Below are 14026 nucleotides of genomic sequence, written 5' to 3' on the forward strand. Positions count from 1 at the left end.
TTCTGCGATTCGTGAAATGAAAACCGATAGATCTGTTGCGGATAAGAGAGAAGGAGAAACAGAGAGAGAGAGAGAGAGAGAGAGAGAGAGAGAGAGAGAGAGGGGGGGGGGGGAGGGAAATCGAATCCCATTAAATATTTACGTAATTTTGGTTGTCAGATTGCTACGAATTCTCCGTGTAACTTTTAGTCACTATTCCTCTCGCCGCCGAAGCGTGAATTACAATCAAGCCGAACAAGACAGACGATGTTCCATCGATATTACATCGGCACTGTATTACATCCATTAAAACGGAATTAATTGAAAATGCCGCTTGTGTTCCGCGGCAGGACAAATCGTTGGATCAACGGAGCTGTAAACATAATGCGACGACGATCGATGAAACAACCATAATCCCGAATATTCTCCGATAATAATAATCCCGAAATTTAACAGAACAAGTCCTGGGACAGCGAGAATTTACGGGCGTGTGCCAGCGCTTCAATATTTCGTTTATTCGTAATCGTTGCTGGATAGCCAGTTTTATCGATTTCGTTTCCACGCAAAATGGCCGCGAAATTTACGTTTTATAATTCACCGAAGTTCATTCGCCGGGCCAAATTGGCACGACTAGCACGCCGTATATCACCGGTGTCCGTATAATTTTTTTTGTTTTGTTTTGTTCTATTCCCCTTTTTTCCTTTCTTCCTGTTTTTTTTTCTCCTCGCGGCCGTTAAGTTATTTATACGTATCGATGTTTTGTTCAACCTGTTCTCCTCGTATAAAACGCGCGGTTCACGCGTGGAAACAATTGTCCCGTTCACAATTGAACATCCTATGAATCGAGCATTTTGTTCTCGTAATCGTGCGACGAAAATCGAACACGGCGATGCGCGGCATCCCGTTCAACAACGCAGTTCATCGATTATGAAATATCAAAATCACGTTCCCGGAGTTTATGTTTGAACGGGATTGATACATTGTGATATCGTTTTATTTCTAATTTACTAGAACCGGTAGTGAGCGATAGAAATTGTTGAAATTCGTCGAGGATTCTTGAAATTCTTCGGATATTAAATTCTTGCACACGAAACGATGCTTCGAAGTATTTAGCATCCTTAGATCTGACTTTAATAATCTTACACATCCTACGGTAAAACATCTTTGCACAGTATCTCCTTGATCTCGCTATATCGAAATTTATTATAGGAGACTGAACTTATCAGAGAAATGATATATTTGTTATGAAGGATGACATCGTAGCATGCAAGCGATTTTCTTTTTTGCAGATCGAACGATGGAGGAAATTAAAAACAAAAGTTTTATTTAAGGGAGCCCTGTCGCATGAACACATTTTTCGAGTTATCAATATGAAAATGTTCCAGAGGCATTTCTCGATTAATTATATATATATCTCATTCACAAATGTCTCTATAATTTGGCATTTAGAAGACAACGAATTAGCTACCATCGAACCGTAATGAAATAATAATTATTACAGTGTGGAACAGCAAAAAACATTTCATTGACGAAATAATTAGCAAAAGCTAGTGCGAAATTTCGAAAATTTCCGTAAAACGCTAAAACCAATTAGCATATATCACCCGAACAAAATCCGTCACGCGTTAAATCAATGCAATCATCAAATTATACTGCAAGTGTAAAATTGTCAATTATAAAATTAATATGAAGGAAGAGTTTATAATCCTGCCTAATCTTCTGCACAGTGACAACATATTTTCGGAATTAAATTTTATTTGTCAAACATTTTAAGCTCTGTCTCCCTTGACACTCTGTCTGTCACTTTATATATTTAACACTGTGCAAGGGAATCAGGTTTAGTTACTTCGCAGTTATCGACGTTGTAAATAGACTGCTCATTTTATGCATTTCAATCTAAAACAGTAAAGAAATTAAAACGTTTTTGGAAGCTATTTTTGAGATGATAAGTCCCAAACCTTGACCACGCATGTTCGCAATAGAGTTTTTTTTAGAGATACCTCAATAGCAAACCGAAGGGTACTCGAAGCGGACCCAGCGACCCAAGGGTCATGTGGCCCGACGCGAGTGACCCGAAGGAAAAGTTCCACGCGTTGTCACGTCCAACTCATTATCCCCTTCGATTACCACGCCGTTCCGAAAATACGCGAAGAGCGTAAGGAACAGGCGATAAAAAGGGCAAATAAACAACGCTGATTGGGAAGGCCCAACGCGTAGGGTTAGCCAATCAGGGTTGTTTAAGAATTTTACCAGGGCAAACGGCGAGTGTAAAAACGAAGACTGTCACTGCACCGCGACTCGTCGTAAGACAAAGTCCGCGAAAGAATAAAGAGGTATTCTACACGCAGAACGAGTACACAAGTCGTTTAAAAGTATCCTACCCAAAGGACAATCGACAACGTCGATTTGACACACGTGCAACACATCGACTTGGTAAAATGAAGACGGGACGAGGATTAAGGATACTATACACGTTATATTCTTTGCTGGCAAGCACACGCGTTGAAAGTGGCGACTAAAACGTCGAGGTCGTGAATTATATTGAATAAGAGGTCCCGGATAATCCAGGAGGAAAATAATCGTTCGCTATCAGCGTTAAGGTCAGTGGTACGAGATGGGGCAGCCGCTAATCAGACTGCAATATAGAGAGGACAACGAACCAGAAACGAGAGGGAGGAGGTCGCGGGTTAAGAAAGAAATAGAGCGAGAGACGAAAAGGTGGTAAATGGGTCGAGAGAGGAAGGATGGAAGCGGTAAGAGCAAAAATAGAGACAGTAAGAGAAAGGGAGGGGCGGCTCGTACGCGGAGAGTGTGAGGACGGTCCTTCCAATAGGATTAACCCTCGTCCCGTTAATCCTTTTATTGGGGCGGCAAATCCTGCGACAGGTCACGAAAGGGGGTGTCTGCTAGACCCAGGATCCGCGGCCGGATATCCAACGCGATAGAGACCAGGACACGAACCCAAGTATATCGAAATCGCTACCAGACTCGATGGTCTAACGATTCCGATAACGGTCTTATAAGGGATCCACGTATGTCGAACGATGGCGAAATTTTCGGTTCCGTCCCCGTATCGAGCGCGCTCTGCCACCGTCCAACAATAATTTAAGGGTCCTCCGATTCTCGCGATTGTATTCGCCCCCTGGACGCCATCCGTTTCGAGAATTCTAACTGGGAACAAAACGTGCTTGCGACTACTGTGCCGCGCCGGGTCGAGCGTTTACCTTGCTACAAGGTACCACCAGCCAATGGACAGTTTAATTTGAACGGTCTGGAATATCTTTGACACGGAAGGTTGCATATGCACGTGAAATATCGATGTTACCGATCGATACGTACGATGAAATTTGTCCGAACAACTGCCAGCTGTCGTCGCTTGCATAAAATGTATTTCGTTTTTACGTTTATATTTTTAATAAGTGTTAAGTTGCTTACATGGAATTAAAGAAAATATTTGCTTTTTGATAAGTTTTCGGTACGCAACGTCCCTTTTTGTGCTAACTCTGCTCCTCGTATAACACGGTTTCACGCAACACGGCATTTTCTAGAAACCTACCTACCGTGTTACAGGAGGGTTACCTGTACGAAAGCGTATCAGTCGTTAGAGAGCTTTTCCAAAGTGTACATCCGCGACTGAGCTGTCCCTCGCCGCGCTGTCATCGTGCTATCGGACAGCCATGGCGTAACGAAAAGGTTAAAAAGCAGAAATGACATATCAGTTGGATATCTCTGGACTCGCGAGTTTTCCATAGAACGGCGCATCCGCCCTATCTCGATAGTTTCGATTCAAGGAAATATCGATCAGGAGGCATGCACTCCGGTAAAAGGTGCTCGCACGAGTACGAACTGTGAAAGGCTTCCCTTATCGGGGGCTGTCTCACGGTCGGTCGCTCGGAAACGCCGCCGTAGGGATCGAAGGATAAAGTAATTCCGTTTAAATGCTCTTGCGAGCTTTTTCCACGTTCGACGAGCCGGCTCCTGCCGCGCCGCGGAAACGAAGGAAAACGGGAACGCGCAGGTAGGCAGAACGAAACGACGGACATGCATTAGCAGCTATCGGAAACGGAACCGGAACACACCGAAGGCCGGCCGCGTGATAAATAGGGACAGGAAGGACGCACTGGAACGGGTCAACGTACAAGAGAGAGATAAAGAGAGAGAGAGAGAGAGAGAGAGAGAGAGAGAGAGCGGATCGGAGAGGCGCGCGCGAAGGCAGAGATAAGCTCGTTGGATCTCGATCAAAAGAGGCGCATTGATTTCCATTTAAATGCGGACCGGTGACGGGACGAGTCCTCCTTGCCGATCGGAATCTGGCCCACGATCAAAAGACAAATTTTAGCCCCTTTGATGTCCCGACCGAGACGTCTGATTAAGTTTGACTCTCGGAAGGTCGTGTTCCACGGAAGAAGCTGCCGGCGAGGTTGGAAAGAGTGATCTGGATGTTTCTGGAAGCGATCAGGCGAAGACGGGACGAGCAGGGGATGATTGAACGAGCAGCAGAGATTCGCGGGAAGAAGCAGCAGCATGATTTAGTACTCGATTACGGACGATTGTTTGTGCACAATTTCCATCTACGCGGGATCCTTCATTTTGATAACTGAAAATTTCGTTTTATGGAGAGTAAAGAGAAATGGTAACTTAGTCGAATCATTTGCGGACGAGGATTTTCAAACGGCTGAGAATATTATTCCCCGGGGAATATCGACGGCGCCTCGGGGACTGTGTTGAGAAAACTGAACAATACGTACATCATAATTTCCTTAAAATTGTAAGAAATCGAGGCTGCGCGAAAAAAGGTGAAATCGTATCGGGGAAAGGAAGAAAAATCGCGAGACATCGGTAGCGAGAAAGAGGGACTAATGGTGGCAGAGTAGAATGGCCCGGGGAGAAAAAAGGAATTCGAACGGGGGTCGGCCTAACAAATAGAATGGCGCCGGAGAACGGGCGGTTTTATCGTTAACGATAGGATCTCCGAATACGTCCGACCGAGTCGTTTGTCTCGAGAAAACGACGACACGTAGGATCTTCCGCCTCCTGTTTCCTGGATAATTAATCTTCCCGAGATTTTTACGGCGCGCGTTTGATGGCGCCGTGTGTGACACCTGTTTACGTGGACCAACTATCGTGTCTCCATGCATTATTGGGAAACACGTCACGATAGGAATCCTGTCGATTTATTACATGCTTTATAGTAACATAAACGCGTTGTTTACGAACGAAAAGGAAGATAGGAATGCTGTACAGTTGGCAATCTCGATAATCGCTACACTGCCGCAAGCAAAATGAAAATTGTCTGCATCGATTGCCAGATGTAGGGGACAAGTTAATTAATGTATCAACATTTTTAGTGTCTTTTAATTTTTTCAATGTTTCACTATTTTATTTTCCCCCGCATATGCATAATATCCTCGATCTAATAATCGCGATTAATATAAATAGCAATAGGATATTTAACTCATATAGCAAATTTTTAATACTAGGATAACATTGCCTAATATGAGACCCATTCCTTCTAGAAATCATAAATCCTTATTGAGACTCTCGTATATTTCTTGCTAAGGTTAATAAATAATAATTAATATATATAATAATATAATATTATTATATTATATATATATAATATAATATATTACAGTGTATAACCATGTTTGACATGTTAATTGCGACAGGGGTCACTGTTTGAATTGACGATGGTAATAATACAAAATTTTACATATTGACATCTGTTTTAAATTATATATATATATATTTCTATCAATTTTTTTTTTGAGTTCTCTAATCGAGGTATGTAAATAGGAGTCTCATGTAACGCGACTTTTCCTAAACCTTGACAAAAGGTTATTGAACAAATACAATGATAGGAAAAATATAATAAAAATATTCAAGATTTTTGTTTATTACGCAGTAGAAAACAGCGAGCAAATAGAACGAAGATAAAGCAATCAGTTGTCTACACCGAACGAGGTTCAGTTAGTAAATGAGGCTGTTTAAAGTTCAACGTACGTATATTCGCAATCCGCTAATTGTAAGTGGTGCTTAATTCAAATTCGCGATACCGAAAGCACTGTTTACGATTACCGGAACGTTTGTTTCATTTTTACAAGTTTAACAAGCTCGCAGCCGCTAATGTTGACGGAAACGTGATCTACGAGCTCGCCATATTGCTACACAGTGCCGCAATTAATCATTATCCTTCGCCCCCATTTTTACATCATGAATCTCTTTTCTCGCATCGATTCATAACTGCCGAGACAACGCATCTGCAGCAAGAATTCTCGCTAAAATTCCTGCACAACACTGATCACGTTAATTCCTGGTGTCGATCACTGAATCAAGAATCTTGGTCGGGATTCCTGGTCGGATTCGCAGAAATTAACAAGAAATTAATTGCTTCCGTGCGACGTGTCGCAGGCTTTCCTTTCGGGAAGAAGGGAGAGGGTGATATCTTAGGTAATCTTCGTCTTCGAGAAGATTTTCGGAGGCGTTCTTCTGCGTGGGATACAATTAGGAGTGTTGCGCGAAGCTTCGCTTAGTCGAGTAGTCCGTGACATATATTGGTGGAATCACGGCGTTAGGTGTTCTCGTTTGCTTTTGCGGCTTATTTTCCTTAAAGTTCCTTCGCCGATCGAACTCTATGGAAATTACGAAAGTCTCTTCGGTCGTCATCATCGAAACCGATCGAGTCTTGCCCTCGGTTGATTCCAACAGATCCAGGTCGGTTTGATCCATCGCGAGACCGTTAATCCTGATGTTGCACATTAATTTCTCGCCCGCGGGTCGATTGTTTATCAGCGGCACAATTTCCTGCAACGTTTTCGAAGACCGCCGTTCGCAATTTTCTTCCCGGGATTCGCCATTTCCGTTGAGACCAGTTTCTGTCGCGGAGGCGCCAACGTCTTGCGACTTTGTTTCCAGAATATTGGCGCTTATTCTGTTCGATGACGATGCATTGACTGCTTTACCGTTCTGGAGCATCGTCGATTGCGCCGCTGGAATGGATGTCTTGCTTCTGCAAACATATTTTTTGCAATTTTTAGAAATTAATTGCTAGAATTGCTGACGCAAAACCAAGGTACAGCTTTATATTCTCTTGTACGAGTTATTAAATTGTTATATACATGTACTTAAATGCGTGACAATTGTTTTCTAAAGATCAAGACGCTATTTCCATTTCTAGTAAGTAAGTCGTCGTAACGAAAAATTCTTCATTTACAATCGAGTAAAGACGATAAGTTTTGAGAACTGTTAGATGACATGGTTCCGCGAAACCCACCAAAAAATACATTAGGGAAAATAACACGAATAAATACACTGCGGATTTTAATGCGTTTATGAGAAAAATGAGTATTCGTAATGCCAGACAGTAGAAAGATTAAAAACATTTGATAATGTCAATATATTAGCTCCAAACCTATTAAATACTATTTTATTGCAACAGATACGGAAGATTTGTATATTACATGATAATCCGCGGTTTATTTATAAATGTGACTAAAGTTGAATAGGTTATGTTACAATTATTCTTGCAAGTATTACTGATCTATTAGTCATCGATAATATTAAAAATTCCTCGTTTCAATGAACATTGCATTGTGAGAAAATACAGTGATAAAATAGAAACCTCGTGCAAGTTTTTATCCTCTTGAAATTCAACTTCTTTAAAAATGACGCTCGTTTTTTCGTCTTTTCGACATTTAAGCAATTTTGATCAGCCTGAAATGACACATATTTAGTCGAGTCCAAAGACTCCTGATTACGTGATAAGTGCATTTCAGGATGCACTTCAATGTCTGCCTGGACCACTCTCACAGATCCATCACAAACACTTGGAGGTGCATTTGTGATATTTTCTAAGTGGTTTTTTTCCGATATCCTAAAACAGTGAAGACGCGTTATATACGATGCTGCTAAAAGTATTTTATTATCTAAGATAGCCATAATTACTTTCTTAGTAGAGAACGAAGAAAATAAAAAATACCGCGGTACATTAACTAAGATCGCTTGTTTATCAGTTTTATTTATACCAATTGCTTTAAAATGCTGTTAACTGATTTTATTAACACTTCACAGTTCAGCTAATACTTAGTTCTTTAAACGTAAAAACACTAAACATACCGAGCAATAAAATTGACCGTGGCAGGTTTAGCGTTAAACATAAATAGAAAATAAGTTGAGGTTTCGTTAATAAATTGTTGAATAACGATTAGCATCTTAATTCGTAAACTATGTTGATAATCAAGAGATATAAGATCTAATAATTATTTCGAAGATCGTTATTTAAAATATTTATTATTAAGCTGTTTGTATAATATATGTAACACAGTTATCGGGAAGATAGCTGAAATATTAATGAAACAGTAGTAAATAATGACTACTTCTTACATATCCATTTGCATTTTCAATTACAATATTATAAATTCTTCATCTTGAATATAATTATAAAATAATATGAAATAGTATATCGCACAAAATAAATAATTTGTAACGACCTTGTAAGCGATTGTAAGATCAAAGATTAACTGTAAGATTAATTGTAAAATTAACATTGTAACCATTGTAACATTGTTTTATAATTAGGCTAAAAGACCATTAGTATTTTAGAAACTCTGTACCTGCTCTGATTAAGAGTTGGTATAGCAGGAGAAATTTGTGCTTTTTCCGAGGACACCGGTTTCGTTTGTTGCACAACCTGTCTCTTTTCCTTAGCATCATTCGGATTGTTAGAATTCCGATTGCTGTCACAAGTGTCCGAGGTATCATTCGAAAGCGGGTTTTTCGCCTGGGAAGTTTTTCGGGATTCTTTTCGGGATTCGCCCTCGGTAGATTTGCTCTCGACCGATTTGCCGTTGCCTAAAAGTTGATCTCGTTTCACCAGTTATACTATCGTTAACCCTTAACATTGATCAGTGTAATAGATAATATCACAGTGATCAAATATCGTGACGGTGTTGCTCAATTATTAATTGAACTAACAAAAACAATTCGTCGTTGTCTAATTCTAGTATCTTTATAACTTTAAAAGAACTTAGCATTGGTGACTCAAATGAACCAAAAACATGACGAAGAATTTACGAATGTGTTTATATTTTCTACGGTTCAAACTATTTTTAACCTTTTTATTTTTATAGTTTTAGAATTCGTTTTCACCATTTTGATCATTCTAGCTCACGATTAGACCGCGGACTTTTATGCAAAATGAAAATGTTCTGCATTTGTTGCAAGAAGCAGAAGTCACTCAGGGATTTCTAACACTGTCTCTAATAACTTTGATCAACTAAAAACGCCATATTGCATGAAATCCGCAGTCTGCTCATAATCAATTTCGGCGACACTTTCAGCATTTAATCAACTTATTAACATCTATACACTGCTTTAATTTTCATTACAAGCAAAGAAATACTATCTAGTAATCTAATATCCCAAAAAGTATTCGAATCGTTCGATACAATTTAAGGAACTCTCATTCTTTCTTAACGATCTTTCAAATATTTTGTCATCGACTCTAGAATGACATTGCTGAAAATTATAATTTACTAAAAATTACTGTTTCGTTGCACGCACTATTATGTTCGTTCGACGATGTCCGTTGACAAAGGGGTGCAACGCATCCTGTTATCATAGCAAGTTTGAACCAAACATCGCACATCGCGATCATTTTGTCAATATTCACTGCATTTACAAGTCATTGATTCTGAAACGTACATGAAATGTACGAAGGTATCTACAGGTAATTTACGAGCGATTCATCGCTGCACACTCTTTCCAGCGTTTCTTGACATACTAAACTTCGAAACACAACTCCTAATGTCACATAAACAAACACGTTCACTGTGCCGCCCGTGCAAACTTGTGTACCTATACAACGAGAGACGAAAGTATTTCTATGTCATATATGTACATGTAACGTGCACAAATACATCCAGCGGGAAACTTTGATGAAAAGAACAACTTTTACGAAGGATAGATTATTTATTTATTATTCAAGGCGTTGCTACAAAATGGTGGCAACTCTATTGACACATAATTTCAGTGAAACTCACAATCGACTAATATTTGCATTAACATTAATCGTTGCCGTGTACGCTTCTCTGTATAACGAACAACTTTTGTTTGAAACATATTTTTACGCAACATGTAGTTTACAAGAACAATTAAGGTCAAAGAATTAAGTGACTCACCCTATATAAGTAGAAATTATATGACAAGGACGTCAGATCTAATTGGAATTCTCTCCTTTAGGTACGCGTAAATTACATTTGAATTTGATTTAACTCTGTTTACCATTTACAATTCGAAATTGCATGAATTAATTAATTTTTATTGTTCAGTGATTTATGGAAAGAATTCGTATTCTTCAACAACTGTTTTCTTTTAGAAGGCCGATGATCGATGATGTTTGCTTATATTACTCGCATGTATTGTTTCAATATTTTATTTTTCCTAGTTTTATTCCATACAGTGTAAGTCCAAAAACTGATTTTCTGCTTTTAACATAAAAAGGAAACAATTACAGAAATATTCAACCAAATTATATAGACAATTCTAACAATAGTTTTCAAAATTCATTAACTTCGTGAAATAAAGCTCATTAGCAGAAGTTGTCCGTGGTATTTTATACAAAGGCAGAGGAGTACTTTATCCTAATGAAACGCAGAACTATAATTACAAACCACACGCTTCCGCTCCATTTGAATACATTTTATTTAACGACTTCGACTTAGGAGCTTAATGCTTTCGGATGTTACCACTAAATGCGACAAGAAAAGTATCTCCATGCAAACTTCCGGTTCCTATCTCGCTGGACTTTTAAACTGTATTTCGTGGAATCTCGGGGTTACGGTGAATTATTTTCCGGGGATCTTGCAAGCTGCTCCCTTACGATAAAATTACGCGATAAAAGTGAGCGCAGTAAAAATGCCGCAGTTCCACTGGAAATTCGATTTAGTCACAGACGGTCAGCGGCTGAAATCCAAAATCTGTTTCCGCTGCAGTAACAATATAGCAGGTAAGTGCTCGAATCGCGGCTGAATTTGAACGCGAACGGACAACGATGTTACAAGGAAACAGAATATAATAGCGAATGATAATACAACGTACAATTGATAGCGGAATGAATTTGCGTGGTAGCGGTGTACAGTCAGTAAAATGACTGGACGCAGCGTAGCGTATGGAATAATCGTAGAAATTATGTTCCCAGACGCAGCGATACTCGCTACCTGTTAATAGCGCCGCAATCATTTCAATTTCGTGATAACGCAACAAAAGTTTTTCCACTTCATACTGGAGCTACGGTTTCCCCTGAAGTTAAGTTAATCCGACTAGGGGAGATGCAACAACAAAATTCAAACTCTTATGCATTCAGCTCGGTTGCAGAAATTTCTACCAATATACGTACTTGTGAAAAGCGTGTGACGAAATTTAAAAGTAATATAAACTTCTTACAATAATATCTCTCTCAATGAATAATTAAATAATAGCAATATATATATATATATATATATATATATATATACTAATAAGAAGACGGCAAATTTTTCTGCGTTTACAACATTTATATATTTTTAAAATAAAAGCAAACCTATATATATATATTAACAAATATTAATGACATTAGTAGGTTTGGTTTCAGGGTAAGAAATTGTGTAGATGGTAATTTAAATTTGTTTCTCATTTTGATTTCCGTAAAGTAACGTATGTAATGAAATTTTCTAGATGATATATAATGAATTTGCCTGTCATTTTGATTTATGTGAAATAATTTATGGAACGAAATTTTGTAGACGATAAATTAAATACGATACCCATTGTGATTTTCGTCAAATTATTTGTGAAATATTAATATTTGCATAAAAATGTCTGTTGCATTGTTTGCTAATAACGAACTTAAGTAACTTATGTGGATGAGTTAAAAATAAATAAAACGCACAAGTTAACATAAAGATAATAATATTTTCTGGGATATAAGATTTTATTAAGTAATAATACGAAGTTCTATTAAAAATGGATACAATTTTCCTTATTGCATTATATCTTGCGGAAAAATACTGTCTGACATTCTTTAACATTGCAAGACACTTGATTCATTCACTTCTTGAAACTTGTTCTCCCATTAAATCCTTCTTTGGAAGAGATGTAAAAAGGTATTATATAATGGAATTTACATCAATAAACAGTTTTTATGAATAAATTCAGAATTCTACAAGGAATATTGCATTACACGCTTGCTTTTATTATTTCCATCTCTTTTCTTGAAACTGTGAATTTGGAAGAATAAAAAATAGTAGCAACTTCAACGAAATGCCAATCTTCATTGTTTGCTACACTTTTTAATTTAATATGAATCATTCTAACGTGCCCTACATTCACCAAAGAAGCCTAAAACATTTGGAAATTCGAATACCGCTAAAATAATCGCACACCAGACTGTATGTTTCAGCAACAAATTGTCTTTCTTGCGATTAAAACGTTTTGTCAGCGTTTGTCTCGCACGTTCGAATTGTGATTATCTCCCGAACGTAAGCAGCGAGTAGCATTCGAAGATTCAATCGAAACAGTATCACGGCTACGACCCGGAACGATTCAGATAGAAAACAGGAGGGAAGATTGCTTGCCTTAACGTCTTCGCTGTTTGATATCCAGCTTGTTTCCCCGCGAGGTTTCCTTCGTTCTCGGCGCTCTATCTGTATTTTGATCGGAAAAGTTAAGTCGACGAAAAACGGGGAGTCGGACCGTGGATGACACGGGAAGTTTCGCCGCCGTAGTATCGCGATCATTTTTAACAAACACGAAAACAGCAGGAAAAAACTATCGGATACCGCGGGGAAGCTGGCAACTCATAGCAATAGGGGGAGGAAAAGTCGATGGACATCCCCTTTCCCGACTTGTTTTATGGAAGATCAGCGGTGCGATAAGAAAGTGGCTGTGCCTGACAGCTTTCCGATGGCAAAAGGACGAAACGGAGATGTAGAGCACCTGGTCCGCGGAGGAATGTGTTTTTAAACGGGTTACCTCGATCTGGACCGGGGAATTTTTCGCCCGTCCATGGTATTCGGCAAAATTCTTCAAAAAATCTTCTAGATCTCCTCTACCGTAACTTGAACGCGTTTCATTACAGACTTAACCCTTTGCACTCGAGTGGTGACTCAGAGTGAATTTCATATGCATAAAATGCATTTTATCGTATAAAATAGAAATACTATAAGTTAGAAAAATTATTTTATATTTAAAGGGTCAGAGTAAAAAAGGCTCAGAATTAACGAATAATTTACTATTATAGTTAATATAGTGGATATATATTTAATTGTACAAGTACTTACCGGGTGTGTCGCACGATATAAAGGCGAACGTCACAGCAGTCGGAGATCTAAATCAGTAGATCCCTGCATCTAAAGATCAACGATGGATCTAAGGATTTAGGACTGAAAGACTCTTCCTTCCTCGATTCGAGAACCCAAGCCTGAAAACCTAATCTTAGCACATAGACTCGAGAGTCTATGTCCGAAGTAAGTCTCTTGGGTTCCTGGATCTAGTAGTTCTCGTGTTTGGATCCTTAGATCTTAAGATTCTCCCGTGTAGAAGATATTCCTGCTCGAATTTCTTGGTCTTCGATAAATACGATACAAATTTTCCGGGCTTAATTAATAACTTTTCGATGACAGGTTTATATTATTCGAGATAACCCATTGATGATTCGCCAACTAAAAACAACGCTTTCGTAATGAGCAGACTGCGAATCTATTGTGCGAAATAAAAACTTTTTTCTGAAATTATAACGAACAGGAAGAAAATAGAAATTTCGTAATATTTTTATTGACTTATTAAAAAGATATAGATATTCCTAAATTGTCTTCATTTCTGTATCCAACCAAATCTTGTCAACCTATATTTATGAAAAATACATAAAATTTTTATGCATTGAAACCAAAAACAGGTAATTTTTCTATCTTTTAATGGCTGTAGCTTGACTACAGCCATTTTCCGTTTGCACACAAGTTACCGAGATGTACAAAAACACATTTTTTAAATTGTCGTTCCAGGTTCAGATAGG

General features: G+C 38.5%; 2 protein-coding genes across 3 annotated transcripts in view; one reads left to right on the forward strand and one right to left on the reverse strand.

Annotated features, from left to right (window-relative positions):
• GluRIB (Glutamate receptor IB) overlaps positions 1 to 14026 on the forward strand; it is a 321268-nt gene that overhangs the window by 191958 nt on the left and 115284 nt on the right. The gene's annotated exons all lie outside the window — the stretch shown is intronic.
• Positions 5860 to 9771, reverse strand: LOC117228427 (uncharacterized). The gene is made up of 4 exons (XM_033484187.2): positions 9541 to 9771; positions 8592 to 8829; positions 7601 to 7852; positions 5860 to 6988 (listed from the first exon to the last, which is right to left on the reverse strand). The coding sequence occupies exons 1-4, from the start codon at positions 9632 to 9634 to the stop codon at positions 6484 to 6486; spliced, it is 1089 nt and encodes a 362-aa protein (XP_033340078.2). The 5' UTR covers positions 9635 to 9771; the 3' UTR covers positions 5860 to 6483.

The sequence above is a fragment of the Megalopta genalis genome, chromosome 13 (genome assembly GCF_051020955.1).
Source record: "Megalopta genalis isolate 19385.01 chromosome 13, iyMegGena1_principal, whole genome shotgun sequence".
In the NCBI taxonomy this organism is placed as follows: domain Eukaryota; kingdom Metazoa; phylum Arthropoda; class Insecta; order Hymenoptera; family Halictidae; genus Megalopta; species Megalopta genalis.

What these genes read in the sequence shown, in the direction of transcription:
- LOC117228427 (XM_033484187.2), bottom strand. Translation starts at nt 9,634, where the DNA reads ATGATCGCGATGTGCGATGTTTGGTTCAAACTTGCTATGATAACAGGA. An exon ending in CCAACTCTTAATCAGAGCAG is followed by an intron (nt 7,853 to 8,591) that starts GTACAGAGTTTC and finishes TCACTGTTTTAG; the next exon opens with GATATCGGAAAAAAACCACT. An exon ending in AGGATAAAAACTTGCACGAG is followed by an intron (nt 6,989 to 7,600) that starts GTTTCTATTTTA and finishes ATATGTTTGCAG; the next exon opens with AAGCAAGACATCCATTCCAG.